The sequence below is a fragment of the Musca domestica genome, unplaced genomic scaffold, assembly GCF_030504385.1.
Source record: "Musca domestica strain aabys unplaced genomic scaffold, Musca_domestica.polishedcontigs.V.1.1 46, whole genome shotgun sequence".
NCBI classification, from domain to species: domain Eukaryota; kingdom Metazoa; phylum Arthropoda; class Insecta; order Diptera; family Muscidae; genus Musca; species Musca domestica.
In genome coordinates, this window is record NW_026712336.1 from 1,341,043 (window position 1) to 1,365,693 (window position 24,651).

The 24,651-nt window shown below is 36.2% G+C and overlaps 1 protein-coding gene across 3 annotated transcripts; it reads right to left on the reverse strand.

Annotated features, from left to right (window-relative positions):
* Nucleotides 1-683: 683 nt before the first annotated feature.
* Nucleotides 684-24,316, reverse strand: LOC101891958 (uncharacterized). Of its 3 annotated transcripts, none has more exons than XM_059127550.1 (7): nucleotides 24,154-24,316; nucleotides 10,283-12,679; nucleotides 8,898-8,956; nucleotides 8,570-8,730; nucleotides 3,025-8,492; nucleotides 1,973-2,057; nucleotides 684-847 (listed from the first exon to the last, which is right to left on the reverse strand). In XM_059127550.1, exons 2-7 carry the CDS (start codon nucleotides 12,631-12,633, stop codon nucleotides 719-721), a joined length of 8,253 nt encoding a protein of 2,750 aa, XP_058983533.1. In that variant the 5' UTR covers nucleotides 12,634-12,679; nucleotides 24,154-24,316; the 3' UTR covers nucleotides 684-718. The 3 variants fall into 3 exon arrangements, with proteins under 3 accessions (XP_058983533.1, XP_011290445.2, XP_011290458.2); XM_011292143.3 differs by lacking the exon at nucleotides 24,154-24,316 and adding an exon at nucleotides 16,577-17,070; XM_011292156.3 differs by lacking the exon at nucleotides 24,154-24,316 and adding an exon at nucleotides 13,062-13,206.
* Between the last annotated feature and the right edge of the window lie 335 nt (nucleotides 24,317-24,651).

Genomic DNA, 24,651 nt, shown 5'->3' on the forward strand with positions numbered 1-24,651 from the left:
GTATCAGTTTCCCTCTACTTTTCCACCTTTCTAAGGTACATACTAGGAGAATTAGTAGACCTATGTATGGCCAGAGCTATGGCGCGGTGAATACTCACTCAGGCCAAAAAACCAAAGCTAAAATACACAGATATGATGAAAAAATAGTAGAGAATACATGTATTTTTTAATTCATTAAACTCAAGATTTTTATTCAAAAGTTTTGTAGCTGAACGTGTTTTAGACGAGAAAGGCAATAAAAAAATAACTATTACTATTGGCAATTCAAAAAAATATTTATATCTAATAGCTATTTTATTATCATGGAAATAAGAATTAACTTTTAATCAAAAAAAAAAAGTTGCCAAGCTATAGATCAAAGGAAACACAACAATATTTCAACTTTGTTGTTGCCATTATTTTTTTAAAAACAAATTAAAAATACCGAAAACTAAACGTTTGTTTTAAAAATAATTATTGCTATCACTAATTAACGTTAGTGAATATAACATAAAATCACTTACAAATAAATAATTTGTTTTACAAAACAAAAAAAAAGAAAAAAAGCTAAGTTTAATAACTTAACTTTTATGTATAAATTTATATACAAATTCTAATTTCGAGAAGAGTCTAAATTTTTGAGTTGTTTCCTTTTGTTTTTCCGAAATAAAAATGAATATATTCGATATCATTGTTTCTTTCTGTTTGCATCATTGCCATCAATGGCAGTTTTTACGATTTAATCGTCTATTAATATCGGTTCACTCATGGAAGTGACATTTACAACCTTAGATGATTTATTCATATCCAACAATTTATTTGCATTTGTTCCGGGTTTGGTTTTACGTACCAGCATGGATTTTTGATGCTAAAAAAGAGAAAAAAAATGAAAAGTGTTTGTTAGAAATGGAAGATATTTGGGAAGAGATTGTTTAGAAAAGAATACAAATACATTGATGGTTCAGAAATATTAAATCGAGTAATACAGGGTGAGATAAAAAACTGCAACAAATTCAAACGCCATAATTTAAAAATGTGCGCTGGAAATGATGTGAGGAACCTACTTTTCTAACCATTCTTGGATGGCGCGTACTGAGTGCAACGGTGCTGAATCCTATGGGAATGTCCAAGATCTGCGGCCAAAATGTTTACGTGCCCAAGTATTGAATACACCCTCCAGAATATTTTCGCGATAAAATTCGGCATTTATTCTGAAGGTGCACATTTTCAGCTGACCTCTTTGACAAGCAAACGCGATCATTTTTGTTTGTTTGTTGTTTTCTCATCGCAGAAAACCAAATTCGGCAGTTCACCACTTTCGGCCAAGCGAAGCAACTCTTTAGCCCTTGTGAGTCTATTTTCTTTCTGTTGCGGTGAAAGTTCTTGCATTTTTTGGAATTTCATGACTTTACCCGGAGCTCATTTTTCAATATTTGCGGATGGTATATTGCGATATGTTCAGCTCACGAGCCATTTTTCGGCCACTGCGACGCGGGCTTCGATCATGTCGCTTCTTTACTTTTCCAACCATTTCTGCTGATGTTGCTTTTTTCTTCCGTCCAATTCCTTGACGTCGGGCTACGCTACCAGTATCTCCGTAACGAGCGATGGTACGAGACACAATAGGTTTATTTACATTTAAATACTGGAGTGGAAATCCACAAGAGGCTATCGTTACCACTTCTGGTTTTCCAGCCAAATATAAAGAAATCACACTTGAATTCCATCACGAATAAGTTTTTTTTTTTCTGGAAAATTCTCACAAAAATGCTTTTGTACGCTTGTAAACAATAAAATGAGCTGTCACTGGAATAATTTTAACAGCTGTCGGATGAGTGGCTTAGAAGAGACAGCAGTCTGAAATTGTTTACAGTTTTTTCATCTCACCCTGTACATACACCCACCTTGCTTCTTTAGCCCTTCTGATTTATATAACAAGGTTATTCTTAAAAATCATTTCCAACCACCAATATATGAGAATCTTGCTACTTACATTTTGTATTTGTACAGCTTTACTGGCGGCCACAAATTTCCAATCACCAGCTTGGGTATTTTCATTGGAACATTTCTGCATGTGTCTGAAAAGATATAGACCATTATATATAAAGATAATGTATGAATATAAAGAACTTCATATTTAATAGAAAATATATTTAAAAATTATCCTCTATTTTGTATTTTTTTCTATTTCACCCTAGGTAAAAAGACCCTTCCCCTTAAACTTAAATCTCCCTTAAACTTGTGTTAAACTTCCAATAGGACAGCCCAGAAGGAACTTTATAATCAAAAACAAGTAAAAAAAAAAACTTTTTATACCCTCCACCATTCGAAAGGAACTTGAAAATTTTCAAAAAAAAAAAAAATGCTGTCAAAAAATACCGCTCAAATAAAAACCTTTATATGGGGGCTATACGAAGACGTGGTGCTAGATAAGTATTTTTTCATAGGTGGTAGTAACGGAAAAAAATCCGGTGAATAATGTCGCTAATATCGCCAAAATACCGAATAATGTTAAGTACCGGCTATACGATATCGTGGACGGATATAGCCCATATTCGGAAACAAAAATTAGCTTCCTGTTTTTATTTGTTTTGTTTGTTAAGTTTTGATAGCATATATTCGGGTCATTGCATATTCCTTAAGCAGAAATATAGACATATATAGGGCACCCCCCTCTGTGAAAATGGTGGTACCACAAGGAGTAGACTTATATTAACCATCTCCAAGCTCAATCTATGTTTGATAATAATATTACGATATACCACGAAAGACAAACGGACCCAGCTAGATCGACTCCAAATGTCATGAAATATATGTCGTCCAAAAGATCTAAATCCTAAAAGACCTTATTTCGATGAATCACGTTTTAGCTGTATCATATGATATATACCCCTCTGTAGCCATACGGCTGAGGGTATAAAAATAATTATCAAATTGACCCTTGCTTTTAAAACTATTCTCTCTCCGGCAAAGCGAAACCTCACAAAAAGTAACCTGAAATTGAGATAAATTTAATAGATAAGAATAGTATTCCAAGCAACTTACTTATTCAGATAATTGTTGACAGCTGCCAGACCGATCAACTTCAAAATACCCACTGTGGGTACTTTAACGTAAAACTCTTCCATGACACGTTTGGCTACAAATTTACAATCGGTATAGATGGGTGATACAATATAACCGTACTGAATGTGTGGTGGTAATGTTGTAGCCATACCACCAACAACATTGTCCGTCCGATCGATGACAATCGGCGCTTGTTCCCTTGATGATGATGATGGTGATGATGTGTCGTTGGTTTCAGTTCTGTTATTCGCATCATTTGTAGTGGCCGAAGGAATATTTCTTTGTTGGCTAATTTTTATTGTTGGTGATGACAAAGAGACTACTGTAGAGGCGGAGGAGGAGGAGGAGGACGAGGATTGTTGGTGAATAGGTGCTGCCTTTATTGTTGCGGTGGCTTTCTTTTTAGTTGGTGAAACTCCAAAGGATTGTACACTTGTGATGGTTAGGCCTGAGTTGGAATTAGATACAGGCGATGCTGGAGGCGGTGTTGAAGTGATTGTGGCTGTTGTGTTATTTGAGGGCGGTAATTGTTTTGCCATTACCGCAGTAGTTGTGGCATTTGTAACTGATGCTAGTTGTCTTGCTGCTGCTGCTGCTGCTGCTGTATTGTTTATAGCTGGAGTGATGGCAGGTTGTATCTTCGAATATGTAACACTTGTAGAAGTTGATGTTGGGGTTATTGTTATGGATTTTACAGACGGGACAGAGGTGTAGTTAATTGTTTGGCTTTGTGTCGCCATTGTAGCTGTTGACTTTGGTGCAATACGTACTGACGAAGTTGGTATTAATTGAATTGTGGAATTATGTGAAGCTATCGATGATATACCCGTAATTTTAATGGGATTCGTTGTGTTTAGAACTTTCTTTGGCAAAGCAGAAGCAGGTGAAGAAGAGGATGTGGCAGTTGGAGAATTTAAATTACTATTTAATATTCGCGTTGCAGTGCTGGTACTAGTTGTACTGGTGGTCAGTAGGCTGGTACTCGCCTTGGTATATAGCGACTTATTTTGAGTCTGGACATTGGAGTTAAGCGGCAATGAAGTTGTGGGTAATTTTAAAACTTTATACTGATCCCTTCGGGCTGGTTTTATTGAGAATTTTGCTGCCGGAAGTGGAACTGTTGAGGGGGGTGTTACAGTGGAAATTTGGATCTTTGTGGTAGCAGTAGTTGTTGCGCTGACCGGTTTCTGTGGCGAACTATTGGGTTTAATGACAATCGAGGCCCCTGGCTCTTCATCGCCATCAACGAAACTAACATCGAATACCAAAGGTTTTGATGTGTTTGGATTATTTGTGTTTGGCGATTTAAAGGTGCTTGAGTTGTTTGTGTATACCGTAGTTGTGCCTGCATTAGTCTGATGCTGTACATTATCACTTAGTTTTGTAATGGTTGTTGAACCAATTGTCGATACGCTTTTCAGAGTACTCAATGGCTGATTCACCTGTATATCTTGAATATTTTCCGGCAATATTTTATTTATGACCGCGCTCACGGCAATATTTTGCGAAACTCGATCAAATGGATTCTGACAGACGATGGAGACACGCCGTCTCTTTTGGGCAATGGGTTGCTGGGTAAATGTTGTAACGCTACTACTGCTGACAGGAACTGTCACGGTACTGGACACCGGCTTAACAATACTTGTTGTTGTTGTTGTCGTTGTTGCAGGGGTTTTTAATATCTGTTGATTTGTAACTGCTGCTGGCGCAGTGTGGGAATTTTTATTGATCGGATTTATATTTGGCATTGTTCTCGAGTTGTCGGCTGCTGGTGGTGAAAGATAAACATTGCCGACCGTCGCAGTAGATGTATGGGTCACAGTTGGTGGAAGTGGTGCCAAAACGCCGCTATTTAGATTTGAATTTATATTTAAAAATTGCTGTTGTCCTGCTGAAGTTACTATGGGAGGGATTGGTACTATGGATTGTATTACTGTGTTGGCATGGGGCAACTTTAATAGGGAATTGTTTGCAACAATTGCGGGTGTTGCAGTAGTGGCTGACACCATGCCACCACCAATTGTTGTTGTCGGCGTTATTTGCAAATCATTGGCCACTGAGGAGATTGTAAAATATTTATAACCTGCTCCTCCACCTTGTTGGGTTTGAGTGGAGCCCCCTGCCAAGTTACTATTATCCGCTTCATCGACAATCATACAATCGTCATCATCATCATTCTTCATGACATCCGTCTGACGACCGCTGGTGGTTTCTTCCACTCGGCCATTATCAATTGTTGTCTTTATATAATTTTCCGCATATGCTGTCGTTGTTGGCTCCAGTTCAAAATGTGTCTGACCATTCATTTGTAGCAACCAAAACGCCTTGGTCCTCTCTTCCGGCACAGTCGGTATATTGTGTTTCAATTGATACAGTTCACGTAACATCATCTGACCATCAACACTTTGCAAAAGTATGAGAGTGGGTGGTTTCATATTCATGTTGAGCGGACCGAAATAGATTTTCCTACCCGATTTGGGTGTAACAAAGGCATCGAAGGGGGCATTTTGAAAAAACTGCAGTTTGACAATTTTATTTTTTTGTTTGGCAAAATTTATAACTTTCTGTATGCGATCCAGCGATACCAGATCACGAAAATCGGGTACAAAAATATGTGAAAAGTCGTTGTGCAGGTCCAAGACCAACCATTTGTGATTCTCTTTGTGTTCGTGCGGCAAATGAATTTCATTGACATCATGTGGTGTGACTTTACGAAATTCAATATTGGTACTCATTTTGGCATATGAATCAATTTTTTGTGAGTTTATGTCATTCGCAATGGTAAGGTCGTTGGCAGATTTTCGCTTTCGAGAAGATCCCTCAGCGAAAGTCGTTATGGGACCTACATTGTTATTATTATTATTGTTAGCGGGAAAAGCTGCTATTATCTGGGGGCTAATTACAGCAGTTGGTTGAGCATTGTAGGATGGTGGTGGTGGTGGGGCTGCTGCTACCGCTGGCTTTTGTGTTTGATATATTGGCTGCACCGTTTGATGTGGACCAGAATATGACGGCAGGGGTGTTATGGGAGATGTTACAGTCATGGTGACCGGCTCCATCAATGTCATCTGTGGAATTCCAACTCCACTAGCATTTTCTACTCTCGTTACCGGCGACTCTATGGAATTCGATTTTTTGCTTAGCATCTGCTGTTTTTTCTTCTCCTCTTTTTGCCGCTGTTTGACCAACGATGTACATAATATGTTTATTTTCTTCGTCAACGATGGATGTGTCTCCGGTGTTGGTTTATAGCAAGCCATTACCGGATCGGCCCTGAGGAAACCCTTTACTATCCAATATGTGAACTTTCCCTGCATGACAATGGCCAACTTCGTGGTATGCTCATTATTCACATTGTGTAAGAGCATTTTAGCCATCAGCGGCACCCTGTCCGGTTTGAGGGCCGTAATATTTACCACACCCATTGCATCACATATCATGGGCATCATATTTCGTATGGTAGCCACCAAATAGGTACCTTCTTTCGATTTTACTTGCCATATAAAGGCAAAGCCCTGATTGAAGGCATCCAAAAAGTTCGACCATTTCATTATGCACAGGATATCGGTACTGGGGGCAGGTATGATGTGGCTTTCACGTCGCAGAGCGAAATCGATTTCTTGCATCTTTTTACTAACATATGAGTTCATGGTTCTTATGACACTGTTGCAGACATCATGTACACTTTCATTATCCACGACCATGGAGAGTTGTGAGTGATCTGTCATGGCAGTTGCAGGTGTTTGGGTTACGGCCTCCATGGGTGGCTGATTTTGAGAGCTGCTGGCGGCAGCAGCATCATGTGTGGTGGAATGTACACTCGTAACCGATGTTAAATCTGCCAACTGTTTTAATTTTTGTGCATCCGCCGTTGAACCTGCCAAGGGTTTTGTGATGTTTGCCTTGGCATTCAAAGAAAAACAACTGGAAATTTTGGGGAACATCAAATCTGGCTTATCTGCAGGACTGTTTAGGTTCGTTGTTGACTCATTATTCTCTCCCATATTTAAGCTGGATAGAGTAGCAAATTCTCTCATTCTTATAACTGAATCTTGTTGTGCCAGTGGATCTTGTTTGGTGCTTCCATTAGCATTATCCTCAACTTCCATGTTATCATTAATTTGAGTATCTTCCTTTGACAGTCCATCGTCTTCGTCATCATCAATGAGATCGACAATATCTGGGATTTGTGGCGACTCATTAACTTCAGTTTTTGAGGATATTTCATTAGCCTTAGAATCAGCAACTGCAGCTTCCCTCTTTTCATTATTTTTATGTGATTCTGATTGTTGCTTTCTAGGCTTTTCCGAATCTTTCGCCTTAGCTCTATTCACCTCTTCCTGTTGTTTTCGTAGCTTTTCATTATCAGCCTTGTGATAATAAACAGATCTCATGACATGTTCATTTAATAGCAAACGAGTTTGCTCAGTTTCATTTTCTTTGATGTAATTCAAAACGTTTAGCCTTCTCTTACGATTACAGTACAAAAACATACGCCTTGGTATGGGTATTTGCCGTCTACACGAATCTGGCCTCGAGGCAAAGAAGCGTTCTCGAACCTCTTCCAAACTACGTTTGGGTTTTTCCGTTTGCTCTTCATTTTCGTTATCTTTGGCTGCTAATCGTGAATGTTTAGAAGATGTTGGCGGCTGTTGTTTTGCTTCTTTGAGAGAAGATGATTTATGAGCCTTCTCTTTTTCCCTATACGGTTCCCGTTTTTCCTTCATGTGTTTATGGGGTTGGTCATCATTTCTAGACTTCAAATGTTCACCTTTCCTCTGTTTTGCTGGAGGTGGTACCGGATGTTCATATGATGAATTATTATCCCCTGATTCTTCACTATCATCCATATCATTGGATTTCTTGGATTTCTCCGCCTTTTCAAAGGTATAACGAGCTTTGGAACTTGCCTTATAATCCGTGGATGTTAACAGCATAGTTGAGTCACCTCCTTCGCCATGCTCTATGGTTGTATTATTTTCACCTTTTTCAATAACCATGGGTTTACCCTCCAAAGCTTTGCCTTTACAAAAGCATTTATACAAGTTGTGTATCAAACACCAGGGTGCAACATTATCCATGTCCTTTAATCTGACTAGATTGACCGTACAATGTTTTAGCTGTTCCAATACTGTGTCTTGTATATAGACAGGTTCACGTATTTCTTTTACTTCAACAGCTAGATTTTTCTCATTATCAATCGTTGTAAGGGCAGTCTTTTTGGGTGAATTTTTCCTTAGCTCATCATCGGTATCATCGTCATAGTACTCATAGCGTTTGGGTGCCTTGGTACAGCGACGTTTCTTATCATTATTTGTCTCATTGATGAGCAGCGTTTCATTTCCCGTTAAAACAACAGTGGAGGTGAATTCCTTTTCCATGCGTGCCAAACGAGCGGTGGCTTTCCGTCTTAACATAAAGGCATCCTCTGTGGTTATTGTACGACCCTGAATTGGGAGAACAATTATGGAAATTATTAAAAACAATATTTGCAGATGTATTGTTATGGGAAAAGTTATCTTACATCGGTTTCAAGACGTAGAATCCTTGACTGATTCGATGTTTTACATGTACACTCCCACATGCATTTCGTTTTGCCACAATGTTCCCGAACATGTGATTCTTCTGCCAAGCTATCGCACACACAGCCCATTGCACAATATTCGAAATTACAAGGCTTTTTTTCTTTTGAAAAATATGAAAGGTAAGTACTTGATTAAAACAAAAACGGTTACATTTTAGGGACTTCTTTGGGATTTGTTGAAAGGAAAGAAAGCATAAAGAAAAAAGAGCCATTGCTTTTCAGAAAGTTAGTAAAGAAGTCCCATTAATTAATTGTTGTTCTAATTTACCTTTTTCCGGTTTAACCGCAGCATCTATTATGGTGGCATTAAGTCGCTTCAGCTCGGTTCTGAAATATTAAATTTTCATTTAAAATTTAATGAGTACAACAAGCAGTTTATAATTCCTTCACCATTAGTTTGTATCTAGCAAAACGTATTATACAATTTGTTAGGAGGCTGGATGTAACTATTAGGAGGTACTACATATGTGTTATTTTTTATACCCTACACTACAAGGTGGCCAGGTTATTATGTCTTTGTGCATTTGTTTGTAACAGGCAAAAGGAAACGAGATAGACCCATAGTTCCTTTCGATGATCTGCATAGAATCACATTCTGAGTCGATTTATGCATGTCCGTACAGGTTGCATTTATTGTCCGATCCAGATGAAATTTTGCACAAATCATTTATTTGACCGAAGGACGAACCCTATTGAAATTGGAGATAATTGGTCAAAATTTAAGTATAGCTCCTATACATACATCTTCGTCCAATTTGCCTTTTATTGTGCACCAAACGTGTAATATTTGCCCAAATGGGATGGAATTTGGCACTTACGACCAAATTGAGCCTGAAAATAAGTATGGCAAATTTGATCGAAATTGGTTCAGATATAGCTATAGTTCCCATATACATTGTTCATCCTATTTGTTATTTTTGCCCTCTGCAGCCCTAAAGTGCACTCTGTAACAACGATATTTGGGGAAATATATCAAATACAGCTCAGAAATATCTTTGCCAAATTTTAACGAGATCGATTCAGATTTGGATATAGCTTCCATATATATCTACGTCCGATTTGCCTTTTATTGTACAGCAAGCGTGTAATATTAGCCCAAAAGGGATGGAATTTGGCACTTACGACCAAATTGTATATAGAAACACATATGTCAAATTTGATCGAAATCGGTTCAGATATAGCTATGGCTCCCATATATGTATATTGTTTATCTGATTTGTTATTTTTGCCCTCCGCAGCCCTAATATGCACTCGGTAGTAACGATTGTCAAGGAAATATATCAAATACAGCTCAGAAATATCTTTGCCATATTCATATTAATTGTGCACCAAACGAGCTTGAGATTGTTGTGGGTTATAACCGGTCTATAAAGACATTTTAAGACAGAACCCAAAGTCCAGTGGTCTTAGAGTAAAATGTAATTGGGATCTGCGTGAATGAAAATATAATATTGAAGGGGTGTTTGGAAATTGCAAAGGGTGAGAACTTGGAACTAATGAAGTTCCTTAGGTCTTTTTTATCCGCTTTACCCATCTTCAAAGGAACACGCAACACTCAAAATAGAATTTTAAGATACATTTTTCAGTTCCATTACTACTAGATTCCCTTGGTGAAGGATTTATGTATTTTTTCAACTATTCTCTTTTACTTACAATACTCGATTTTGTTTTGTTCGCTTTTTAGTCTCGCTATTATTTGAAGCAGCCGACGATGGGCGATTTAGTTTTTCAGTCTTTATCGATGATATTGTTGATGATGATTTCGAATCACTGGGCTCTTCATTTATCACATCCGGATCGTCTTTTATAAACGAATTCTCACTACAGCTAATGGCAACGGTGTTAATCATATCGCTGACCACATCGGCACACGTTAACAGCACATCATCGGTGCTGGTGGTGTCCAAGTTTTGACGGAATGTGAAATCGGATTTTGGTACCAGTTCTGTATCTAAACATTGTTCGAAAGATTCATCTAGTTTTTCAGAACGATCAACTACCCGGCGTACCAATACATGATTGCGATCATTTAAATAGGGTATTACAAAGGTAAAGGATTTCCTTGGTATACTATCGGTGGCAGCCTTGACGGCATCCCTTAGGGAGCCCGGTAACTTGAGCGTGGAAACACTAAATTCTGCCCATTCTCGTGAAATATCATGATGTGGTAATATATATTGCAAATAACGTTTGGCTATTTCATTCAAAGGCTTTCCACATTCAGGGAAAACTTCTAATTCCACTGTGGGCATGCGCACCACAGCCATACTTCCACCCGCCAGCAATAGAGCTGCAGCATCATCATCCAAGGGTTTTTGGAATGTCTTGTGGGATAAGGGGCAGGGTTTGAACACCGATGGTAGGGGTTCCTTATTCAATTTCCTTGACTTGGGTGACACAGTTTTTATGACCTTAAAGTCCTGCCACATATCCTCATCAACACACAAGCGGGGACATGTTTTGCTTGGATTTTTAACCACACTAATATAGGGTTTCTTACGAAACTCATCATTATTGCCACGAACACCTCTCAGCTTTACTTTATGCTGGCCTCCATCCACATCTAACATTTGATAATAGTACTTGTTGAATTCGGTGTTAATAAATGATGCTGCCATCCAGCCATTGCGGGTAAAAGACATTGAAGAACTATTCGATTGGGCCGTCAATTGTTGGCTATTTGGTTTACATTTCTGATAACGTATCCTTTTTTGCAGCTCACGATAAATACAAGCTTCGTTGTTGATAATTGATAGGCGGGAATTTTTGGCGAATTTTTGTAAATAACTTTTCCGTTCGGCCACTGTACGAAAGCGTAGAAGATTATCTGGTACGGCAGGCATATCCAAATGGGGTGGCTGAGTTTTTGGTGTCATCAGTCCTTCCAAATCGGCCGGCAACGATTGCATACGCTTAAATGATTTATCTTTATCAATGTTGTAATCTGTCTCCAAATCATTTTGTCGCATATACTCATTTAACGTTTCACTAACAAATATCGAATTATTGCTTCGGATGGAATTCGGTACAATGGGTGTCATCAACATGCCCGGTATGCGATCATTATCATCAAAGCCCAAAAATCCATCGGAGGAATCTAGGGAATGTTCACTGTGTTGCTGATGCGTAATGGTTTCACTGGAGGAGGATTTGCATAATTGTGGTTCTCTTTTGCCAAGACTACTTGAGCCCGGCACGCTACTACCAACCTTACTCATAAGCATATCCAAGAAATTTAAGCCACTTTTAAGAGGTTTATCAAAACTCTGACCATACACAGAAGATGACTCATCTTCATTGCTTTTTTCCGTTTTCTCATCGGAGGCCAGTAGTTTCGTGGGATGTACATTCGACTGTATTGTATTCAGTTGTTTCTCTGGTGTGGATTCTAAATTAGGTTGCCAATCGTCATTATCTAAACCAATTGTTTTGGCACTTTCTTCCAAAGAGCAGGATAGAGTTTTAGCTTGTTTTTCCTCTTCTGCATTTCCTTTAGGGCTTTTGGGTTCATTTTCTTCTTGTGGAAGTTTTTCTGCACCTGTTTCTGTTGGTTTATCTTTATTGGCTTCAATTAATGGCTGTTGCCTTCGCCCACTTTTCAAAAGTTCCAACTGCTCTTTCAGCTGCTTGCTAACATCATCGGATATGGCGGGTGCAACAATTTTCTCTTTACAAATTGTCTCTTCAACATACTCTTCGGGTTCTTTAGTACGTTTCTGATACTGAACGATGTTGCGAGACCATTGTTTAACATTTTGTCTCATACGCTTTATGATTTTTCGATTCGCCTGATCGAATAGCACCCTACGCAAACGGTAATAATGCAAAAATACTCGATTTCTTTTCCGAACAGCAAATCGTTTTATAACTGTTCGCGGCCATGTCTGGTACCATATGATTTTTTGAATATTGGCCAGATTATAGCGTAGAAATTCGGTGGACACTTTGTGTTTCCTTTGTAAGCGACGGAACAATGCCCACTCACGTTCATTGAATTTTATCATATTGCTGCTATGATACAACTTTCATAATATGATATGATGTTATAATCTGTAAAGAGAGAGGGATACATATTAAAAATGTGGAAAACTTCTTATGTTTCTATAAAAAGAGTTTTATAAAAATTATGCCCATTCAGATTCGTAGTTTCCTTCTTGTTTCACCAAACCTATTTATTAAACAGTAAAAACTAAGGTACATATCCCACATTTTTCAAATAAAGAATATTTTATTCCAAGTTTGCGCATCCAAAATTCATTAACTATAGAATTATAATTTCTTTGAAACTTGGCAACACTGAATGGCTCTCTTGCTCTCGAAACACACATTGTATAATACACCACACTCGATTGGTTTCCTCAAAACATCACTTCGACAAGTGAAAGGACACTGATTGCTAATTAACATTTTCCATTTCAGTTTATGTTCTTACCGAGTTCATTTAGCCGTTCTTAGCGCGCCCTACTCCAGGCAATGGATAACATCAATAGCAACTAGTTCCGAATGCGTAATTAAAGGTAAATATATCGAATATTTAATATTTTATGAAGCGTCGGTGAGAATAAATGCGATTCATACAATTATAACCTTAAAATTGTGTTCCATTTCCACATTATGCGAAAAAGGGTTGCCATGTATTACTTTTATTTAAGTTTGCAAAATATGCGAAACGGAACATGTTGATACAGTAAAACGTGGCAGACGGGTAAAAATGGTATTGTTTTGATTGTAATAGTGAAGGCGGGGTGTTCTTAAGATATTTTAAAGATAAGTAAAACTAATAGTATTAATGCTTTGACACAGATATGGTATAGAAAAAAAATTATCAAATATTATCAGCAAATTGTAATTTTAATATCCATGGTACAATAAAAAGGTAAGGTAGAGCTGATTACAATTTTCTTCTAAGTGTGTATGTATTTATTGTTTTGAAAAATAAAAACAAAATATTTTCAAAATCAATGATTAGAAGACGAGTACATTGCGGCTGGTGCATTAAAGCTATTAACCAGTTTAGCCATGAAATTGAAAGATTGAACAGTTTGGATTATATTTTTGAGAGAAAAACCATTCATTTCATTCACGTTTCGCACTATTTAACTCATTCTAAAAATGAGGGAAAAAATGAAAACAACCTATCAGACTCATTCAAAGTTATATACAACAAATTTTGAATGAGTCTGACAGTTTTACGAAGCTGTTCTACCCCCTTATTGTACCATGGTAATATCTACCTGTCCAACTGTTTCGACTAGCGGAACGCAGCTATGTTTACAGACTTGTGACAGTGGCATCAGAAAATTGAACATGAAGCGGTTTCCGCCGGTATTAAATGAATGTGATGTCACCTAAAGGTTATATCAAACGGAATGTTGTTTATATATGTAGAAGTTATACATATCATGTGACATTAAGTGTGTAATACATAAGTTACGTACCATGGTAGAAGAATATAGGTAGACGCATCGACACAGCTGCTGGGACCATAAACTGTCAAACCAATTTTAGAATTAAAAATATTAAATGAAAATTATTTTAATTTGTAAAAATTGTTGAAAAACTCGAATTATAACAACCTTTGAACGACGTTGAATAAGAAAACATATAAAAATCTGCTTATAATTGAAACAAAATTTAAAAATTGTTGACATACGAATGTTCCCAAGCGCTGATGCATCTACCTGTATTCTTCTACCATGTTACGAAAATAAAGGTGTACAGGTGCAAGTAAATAAGAAGCTTGAAGTCGTGACAAGGCTTATTTTGTGATATGTCATAAAGGGATTACAAAGCCGCACTAAAATCCTGCCGTCGATTTCCATTATAATTTTACATTAATATGCTTTTTATGTACTTCCACCCTGGGGGGAATACATAAAGCCCATATTTAGCTGGCTTAAGTCATCGGTTGGCTTTTTCGTAGAAGAGCATAGGAGTTTTAGTTTGACTTAGTTCGATTTTGGCCCTAGGCTCCTTTGTTCAGGAAGCGGGCATAGCCTCAGAGCTGTATTTCTGTAGTTTTACGAAGCTGTTCTACCTCCTTATTATTGTGCCATGAATGAAACGTATGAAGACGTAAAAGGGTTACAGTATGAGGGATTTTCAATCACAATCGTAGTTTCGATTCTTTACTTAATTTTTTTTTAAGTTACCGACAAAAGTCGGTAAAATTGAAATGTAGGTAATTAACTAAATTCTATTTTTTCCTAATCATTTGATTGTTTTTTTATAGTTTATTTGCAATGTCAAAAACAATTGGCTTAGTCGGTATGTTTATATTGTAGTAAAATATAACTCTTCATGACAATTTGTCTTGTTTAAACGCTATGTGAAGAGGCAATCAGCTGATGTTTGTTTGTATATACACATCAGAATAAATTTACAATAATATAATATTTGAAGACATACAAATTTTTTTAATATTAATGACAACCATGCGGAAACAATAAAGGCAGTGTCATTTGCTAAATTGAATATGGCAACCCATGAACCATCGAACTGTACCTTGTCATTTTTAAAATAAAAACTAGTTATCTAAAATATTCACGTATGACGAGTGGCACATTTTAGAAATAAATAGCTTTTCTTGAACTTAAAGAAAAAAAAAAATAGATTTTATGTTACTCCTATTTGGGTGCTGTTAGTTGTTCTGTAGCCATCGGATGACGTTTTGTTTTAAGACAGTCTTTAGGGATCAAAACGACAAAATAACCAACTAAAACGTGTTGCCAAAATCTTGAGACTTAATTAATAATAATATTAATGTCAAATTATAATGGAAAACGACGGCAGGATTTTAGTGCGGCTCTGTAATCCCTTTATGAAATATCACAAAATATGCTTAGCCATGACTTCAAACTTTTTATGTACTTGCACCTTAATTCTTTTTAGTTTTCTAGTTTAAATAATATTCTTCCTTAATAGGAATAAAAAGAGTGAAATGACAAAATAAATGAAAATTTCTTTGCCAGTTCTACGCCAATACCTATGGTATAATTATTACAGGTAACAGTAAATCCCAGCTGATTTGACTCTATAGTAATACTAGTGTCAAAATCGATATGACGTTTTGTGATTTAATTCCATTTCTTGATATCAATAGGTATACCCTTTTGTATAAAATTTCACTACAGTACCTGCAAGAATGTACTACTATTGCAATTTTCTTCGATATCGTAAAGGGAAATCGGTTAACGAAGTAAAAACTTGTACATTCTTGCACTTCTGGAACAGACCAAATATGTAAAGGTGAGAATACAGGAGCATTAGGCCAAAATCAAACTAAGTCAACCTACAACTCCTTTGTTCCTTTACGAAGAAGCCAGCCGATGACCTAAGCCAGTCAAAAAAGCGTTTTATGAATTCTCACCTTTACTCTTCTTACGTAAATGTTGCCAATTGGCTCCTTCAAAACAATGAACTGTCAAACCGATTTTCGAATTAAAAATCTTGTAAAAATTGTTGAAAAACAAATACCACCTACACCCATGGTACAATAAAAAGGTAAGGTGGAGTGTGCCTGACTTCTGCCAATTTTTATTATTTATTGTTTTGAAAAAAAAAAATATTTTCAAAACCAATGATTTGTAGTTTTACAAAGCTGCCTTTAAGTGCTTGTGTCTATACCTTTCCAAATATTATCAATGATTCACTTATAGTTTTTAAAATACACATTCCAGATCCTGAGTCCATGATATAATCGTGATTTTATCCTAATTACCTAAATTAATCGAAATCCTTTATATACCGTTAATTAAAATACATTCATAGCACACGGCAACCCTTGTTTTCTAATAGCTATACATACACACCACACTGCGATATTGACCAGAAACTTTGAGTTAGGTATCTTGTTTCAACATTTGCAAATTTTTTTAGTTTTAAAAATACATAACAAAATAACTCCTCTAACATCCCCAAGTAAAAATTATGTCAATTTGTTTTTACCTTTCCACTCAATACATTATGACATCCATTCACTTCACATGCACAGAGCTCTGTTGTCATTCATTTTTTCAATGAAAAAAAAAAAAACGCCAAGATATTTTTGTTTGAAAAAGAATAAAATAAATAAAAGGAAATACAACACAAGATGATAACACAAGAGCAGCAGCAACAACAACAACAACAACTAAACACCCACTTGGTAAATGGCGTGCGTGAAGTGTGCTATGTGTGCGTTTTTCTCTGCTTGCTATCCCACCAACAACACAAATGTTATGCTTCGATATCCATCACATTTTTTCACATTTCTTCTTGATATTTTACATTGGCTCCAGTGATATAATATTGTCGAGAACTTTTGCAGTATTTTACGGTAAACACGAGCACGAAAGTACCGTTAATATTCCATTAAATATATACCGAAAATTAATGGAAAAATCACGAACCGTGTGATCGCAAAGCTTGCTTGTTTGTTTGACGTTTAATACACATCTGTTTCATGTGATTCCGTTCCCTCTGTCATAACAAAAATCAGTTGTTTGTTATTATTGTGGTGAATACGAAGAGGGCAAGAAAAAACCAGGAATTCCTTTTGAGCGCGAGTTTGTGTGGTAGTGTAGCATAATGTTGCCGGTAGTTTTTGTATACATTGCAGATTGATGTGTGCGTGTGTGTGTATATTGCTTTATTTTCTTCAGTAATTTGTTCCCAGGTATCACTGGACATCAGCTGTTGCATATTAGTAAATAAACGTCACTTTTGAGCACATGGTTTTGTTTTTGCCAATCATACATACAGATTGAGGTTAGGTTTGATTATGTATTAAAAATAAAAATATATATATTTCATATAATTACCGTTTTGAATATAAGACCACGGTGTATGACGAAGATGGATTGGCAGTGAAAAGATTATTTTTGCATAAACAGTTGAGGTTATGTTTAATTATGTAATACAAATTTAAAAATTATTTTTAATTTTTTTTATAAACATGAGTTGACTAAGGTACACAAATAGGAAAAAGATTTCCAGAACGGCAAGAATGTAAAACGTTCTACTATGATAACCGATTTTTCCATTATGATAACGTAAAAAAATTGCAAAATTAGTAGATTCTTGCAAGTTCTGAAACATAAAGGTACAGTCCTCAAAAAGTTAACTTGATACGTTACGCCAGGAAAACCAGAGCACCAGAAAGTGTTGGCTTGTTTGTTCGGGATACCATAGTATTTTGTTATTGCAAAATGGTCAGGCTTAATCCCTTTATTGTTGTGTTTATAAAAACAACGTTTGTTTATTAGTGGAGAACGATGTTAACGTTTACCAGGGGGTAAGGCAGGGAATACCCAGGTTTCGGAAAGACCCACCAATCGTCATCAGTTTCCTGGTTTTTTACTGGGATATTCTCCCCAGAAGTTATTTTAAAAATAACTTCTATGACAAAAAACTTTTTCTACCCAAGAGACGAGATCTTAAGCTCATGTCACCCTAAATAAACAATTATTTTTGATCACTAAAGGTTACCTATATTTTAAGGGAGAATACATAAAACGCTTTTTCTGGCTGGCCTTAAGGTGCAAGTAAGTAAAAAGCTTGAAGTCATGGCTAGGCATATTAATGTCAAATTATAATGGAAAACGGCTGCAGGATTTTAGCGCGGCTCTGTAATCCCTTTATGAAATGTCACAAAATATGCCTAGACATGACTTCAAGCTTCTTATGTACTTACACCTTTAGTCATAGACTGTCTTCTTCGCAGAGGAACCAAAGAGTTTTAGACTTAGTTCAATTTTGGCCCACCGCACCTTGGTTCTTTTCCAAGGAAGCCAGTCAAAAAGCGTTTTATGTTCACCTTTAGGGTGGAAATACATAAAGCGCTTATCTGGCTGCCTTAAGTCATCGGCAAGCTTCTTCGGAAATGAACAGAGGAGCCTAGGGCCAAAATCGAAGTTCTGGGTTATTCTCCCCAGAAGTTATTTTAAAAATAACTTCTATGACAAAAAACTTTTTTTACCCAAGTGACGAGATCTTAATCTCATGTCACCCTAAATAAACAATTATTTTTGATCACTAAAGGTTACCTATATTTTAAGGGAGAATACATAAAACGCTTTTTCTGGCTGGCCTTAAGGTGCAAGTAAGTAAAAAGCTTGAAGTCATGGCTAGGCATATTAATGTCAAATTATAATGGAAAACGGCTGCAGGATTTTAGTGCGGCTCTGTAATCCCTTTATGAAATGTCACAAAATATGCCTAGACATGACTTCAAGCTTCTTATGTACTTACACCTTTAGTCATAGACTGTCTTCTTCGCAGAGGAACCAAAGAGTTTTAGACTTAGTTCAATTTTGGCACACCGCACCTTGGTTCTTTTCCAAGGAAGCCAGTCAAAAAGCGTTTTATGTTCACCTTTAGGGTGGAAATACATAAAGCGCTTATCTGGCTGCCTTAAGTCATCGGCAAGCTTCTTCGGAAATGAACAGAGAAGCCTAGGGCCAAAATCGAACTATGTCAACCTAAACCTCCTTTGTTCATCTACGAAGAAGCCAGACGATGACTTAAGCCAGCCAAATATGCTCTTTATGTATTTCCAGCCTTACGGTATCCGTTGTTGGAATGTAACAAACACTCTGAAACAGTTATGAACATTTAGGCTTCCGATAAAATTTCCAATTTTAGATACGATCTGATCTCTGGCCGAAAGTTATGTTGGGTGATTGAAAGTTATATTGAGTGATAGGACCACACACGCAGGGACATTCGAAAGTCGAGCCGAACTCAAAAGTAATTTCGTCTCCATTTAGAAAATAAAGAGAGTGCGTTTCCAAAAAAAGCTCTGCAAGAAGATAAATTGTACAGAATACTGAAATACGTCGGACAAAACTTCAGATTTTGAACAGGCGCATCCATTCAGAGCGTCGCGACAATGTGGAGGACGAAAAGCATGTCGTACTCAAGAGTACGGTGGGATTGTAAGGGGTTTGCACTCAATTTTTTTCGGTGTTAGGGGGGAATTAAGAGCTCTCGGCGAGGTCAATCAATTTCTGCAAGTTATTAGCAAACCAATATGTATTCACGATCATTGCTTTTGCAAAAAAAATCATACAAAACATAATAATCGCGCGTCAGCCATGGTAATAGTGGTTCGCTTTTTCCAAAAATGCAAAATTAGGTAAAGGTGAGAACACATAAAACGCTTTATTTTAACTGGCTACTTCATCGGTTGGCTTCTTCGTAAAAGAACAAAGGAACATAAGGCCGAAATTGAACTAAGTCAACCTAAAACTTCTTTGTTCTTTTTAGAATGAAGCCAGCTAATGACTTAAGCAAGCAAAAAAAACTTTTTATGTATTCTCACCTCAAACATTTTAATCAAATTTGTTTGTAACTAACTATTATAACTATTTTAGTTGTTTAAACAACGCCAATGTCAAAAACTGGGTTGGAAAGAGTGAATACTTCCTCATTTGGTAAATCAAGTGTTTCCCCGCTGTAATTTGTCATTACGAAGCCCAATTTGAGACACGAACATCATGCTCGGGACATTTTTTCCGACTATTGAAATAAAAATTAAAAGTTTTTAAAATATCCCAACATTAAAGAACATTTTATATTCATGGCGACCAATCGTTCATTTATGAGCTGAAATCCGAAAGCTGTTTATTCAAGCTCGCCCATTCACAGTACCACATTTGCTCAATCTGAGGCATGACCCATATAAAGTCGGTCAGCCAGCCCATCTGACAACAAAATCTGTAAGTTTACTGTCAAAAGTAGCCTCCTTGGTCGACCTTATTTAGGCCTTGATTTGATGTCTAAATATTCCAATTTCATTTGTTTCGTCGGCTTTTAGTGTGGCCAATAAATTTTAATATAAGTCACCACCATGAACCTGTCTAACAGCGTTACCTAAGATTCGACGTACTCGGTCGACGTTTTTCACCACACAAGTAAAACACATGTATTTATATGAATGTTACCAAAATACGTCAAGCTCACGAAATATCAAAGTTTAACAATTTTGAACAGTGAAATCGAAATCGTTGAGAATTGGCATGTTCCAGAACTGCAAGAATATTAAAGTTTTTACTACGATTACCGTTTTTCCCTTTATGGTATCGGAAAAAAGTTGCAAAACTACTAGATTCCTGTAGGTTCTGGAACAAAGCAATTATAAATGAATAATTCAAAAATGTGAATGTTTGTATCAAAGTCTATCTAAGGTCGGCCAAGAAGACTACAGTTATCAAAAATTTGACAATATACCATGGTAGAACAATACAGGTAGTCGCATCGACACAGCTGCTGGGACAATGAACTGTCAAACTGATTTTGGAATTGAAATTTTTGTATGAAAAATTATTAAAATTTGCAAAAATTGTTGAAAAATTCATATAATAACAACCTCTGATTTGCGTCGTATAAGAAAATATTTAAAGATCCACTTATTTTTCATAAAACATTTTAAAAATTTTGACATATCAATGTTCTCAAGCGGCTACCTATATTCTTCTACCATGCAATATACTCAGTAGTTTTTGTACTCTTCTGATTGACTTAGTTGTCAGATGGGCTGTTCTTATATATGTAGGCCATGTCATGGTACAATAAGGAGCTAGAACAGCTTCGTAAAACTACAGAAGTACAGCCCTGCAACAAGTTTCTTTCATTTGTTCAATATATTTTAATTTTGAAATCAGTTAAACAGCGATACAATTCCATGGTAAAACTAGCGAATAGCTTTAATGCGCCTCTCGCAATTTACGTGTCTTCCAATCATCCACTTAAAAGATGACGCCGTTCTCTGCTCTGGTTGGTGACACAGAATTTGTAATCTCTTCAAAGTTTATCACGATAAGAAAAATCAAACGAAAAGTATGTAACCAAACCTAATTATTTTATTTGTCACTGTCAGGTAACTGTGTTAATAAAAAAAATAAAAATATTAAATTTGATTCCAAACGAGTCCTTCCACAATCTTTTCCTACTTTATTTTTAAGTTTGTTTTGTTTTTCTTGTACTTAATTATTTTTCTCCTAAGTGGTGTGTGCGTGTGTGTACAACTCAACAAATGATTCAGACTCGGTGAACGATTTCGTTACGAACAATTTAAATAGATAGTGGACTATGAACTAGATTCAGGGGACCGCCCAGTGGAATTAACTAGACTTTATAAAAAGGTCTTCTGTTTTGTTCTAAAATAAAAAAACAATGAGAATAAGGCATAGTAGAGGTTTAATGAATCATCGCTGTTTCACTTTTATTTTTAGTATCGCTGATGTGAAACTCAAAATTGATCCACGGTTGCAACTCTGCAAAAAGCAGATATGCATAGATACAGGCTGAGATGAAAAAAACTGAAACTAAATTCAGACTGTTGTCATTTCTAAATCACTCGTCCGGCAGATGTTAAAATTATTCCAGTGACAGCACATTATATTGTTTATAAACGTACAAAAGCATTTAGTACTTGCGACTTCATCGAAACCCGCGTCGCAATGGCCGAAAAATGGCTCGTGAGCTAAACATACCGCAATATTCAATTGGGGAAATATTGAAAAATAAGCTCGAGGTAAAGCCATTGAAATTCTAAAAAGTGAAATTCTAACTTACACCGCAATAGAAAGAAAATAGACTCAAAAGAGCTAAAGAGTTGCTTCGCTTGGCCGAAAGTGGTGAACTGCCGAATTTGGTTTTCTCCGAAGAGAAAACATTCATTGTCCAGCAGTTTGTAAACAAACAATCATTTTCAGCAGACCTCTTTGGCAAGTATCGTGTTTACTTACCAATGAGGTCTGCTGAAAATGTGCACCTTCGATTGGCCATTAGAACTCAAGCACCGGGCATGGTGATGGTGTGCACCACCATAACAGCCGATAGTCGCTCTCCTCTCGTGACGATCGACCGCGGCATCAGAATAAATGTCGAATATTATCGCGAAAATATTCTGGAGGGTGTATTAAAGCCTTGGGCACGCAAACATTTTGGCCGCAGACCTTGGACATTCCAACAGGACTCAGAACCATCGCACTCAGCGCGCGCCACCCAAAAAAGGTTAACAAAATGAGGTTCCTCGCTTCCAGCGCACAATGGCCACCAAAAACTCCGAATACCAATCCGTTGGACTATTATGTCTGGAGAATTTTGGAAAGCAAGGTTGGCACTAAAAATTACCAAAGTGTCCATGGCAGAAGAATACAGGTAGATGCATCAACGCGTGAGGTGACCATTTCGAACAAATCTAAACTTATTTTAAAATTTGATGATATCTCCGACATTTTTGCTTTCATTCAATAAAATTTATAAAAAATCTAAAAATTATGGCGTTTGATTTGAATCCAGCCGATGATTTAAGCCAGCCAAATAAGGGCTTTATATATTCCCACCTTTTATGTATTCTCAACTTAATTGTGCCCGACTTCTGTCAATTTTGTGTATGTATTTATTATTTTGAAAACAAAATATTTTCAAAATCAATGATTCTTATATGGTAAAATAAAGTAATTTCAAATATCTATATCCATCTCTGCATTTGCTGTAATTTACTTTGTTGAATTTCACTGACTAAAAAGAGGTTCCCTTTTCTAATTTCTCTGTATACAATGAATTTATAAATATAAATTTTAACAATCAAATGTTGTCAAACCAATGATTTTGAAAAAAAAAATTAAACATATGATTGCATGAATTTACCTCCTTGATTCTACCATGGGCAAAATATTTGTATTTATAAATCCATTGTACATACACAAATCAGAGATGGGAAACTGTTTTTATGTATTGAAATGTGACAAGTTAAATTACAGAAAATGCAGAGATGGGAATGCTTATTTGAAATGACGTTACCTTCACAATTGCTAGCAAGTTTTTACAAACAACTCTTAGCAAAAAATGTATTTGTTTAGATCACTTAATTTTTTATTTAAAATAAAATATAGGTATTGCCATTTGTTTTTGAAGAGTAAATTTCGCTAAATCAGTTTCAGTACCTACAAGAATTAACGGATTTTTCAAAATTTTGTCGATATCATAAAGGAAAAATTTGTTTTACATTCTTGCTGTCGTGAAAGAGGGCAGGTGTTTCTTATATTTGTCCGCCGTCAAATTATTAACAACGGCTTTGTAATGACACCAGCCAAATCATGATAATGGGATTAATTAGGATGTAAACAAAGTTTGAATGCCAAATAATTATGTCATTAAAAGGGAATACTGATAGCTAAGTGTGTGCATTTATTTACTTTCAACCAGTCTGAATGTTCTCCTGACAAATAACATTTGAAAAATAAACCATTTTTTCTTTTTAATTTAAGAAAAAAATGATGCTAAATTTCATAACACTTTGTTATAACTGTACTTCCGCAGATCATCATTACGGGTGAGAGAAGAAAAAACAATATGGCGGCCAACAATGAAATGGGAAACATTGAAATTGAAATAACAATACAGACCGCATCACTTGGGAAAATGGAAATTCTGCCATCATCGTATACAAACACATACACACCACACAATGCAATGCAAAACCCATTGCTAGTCACATTTTTTCACATACATTTTTTGTGGCTAAAAATACTTACCGCTTTAATAAATCATTGCTTCTTCCATGCGAAAACTAATTGCAAATGCTTTTCACTCAAATTTATTTAGTTTTCCAAAGGCTTTTCACGTTAAAAAATAATTTAAAGCCCTTGAATACAATTATAAAACTGCGATATGTGGCGTGGTTCTCTATAATACATTCGACTGTCATTTGCTTTTGCAACAACACAACAAAGAGAGTTTTGCTATGAGAAATCATGTTGACAGTTTGATGAAACGGTGTGAAATGGAATGTGGTGAATGGGCTTGTGAGGCATTTGTTAAGGACAAAAACAAAACAATTTTTAAGAGTATGAGACAATGCAATATTTTTAACTTTAATGGACAAAAACTGATTATATTGATAAAAAAAATAATTTATTTTATTCAAATAGACATTAAAAGAATTATATTAGCACTGTATTAAATGAAAGTGTGGTAACCCTGTGCGTAGACGTAACTGGAACAAAGGGAATGATACATTGTTTTGGCGCGAA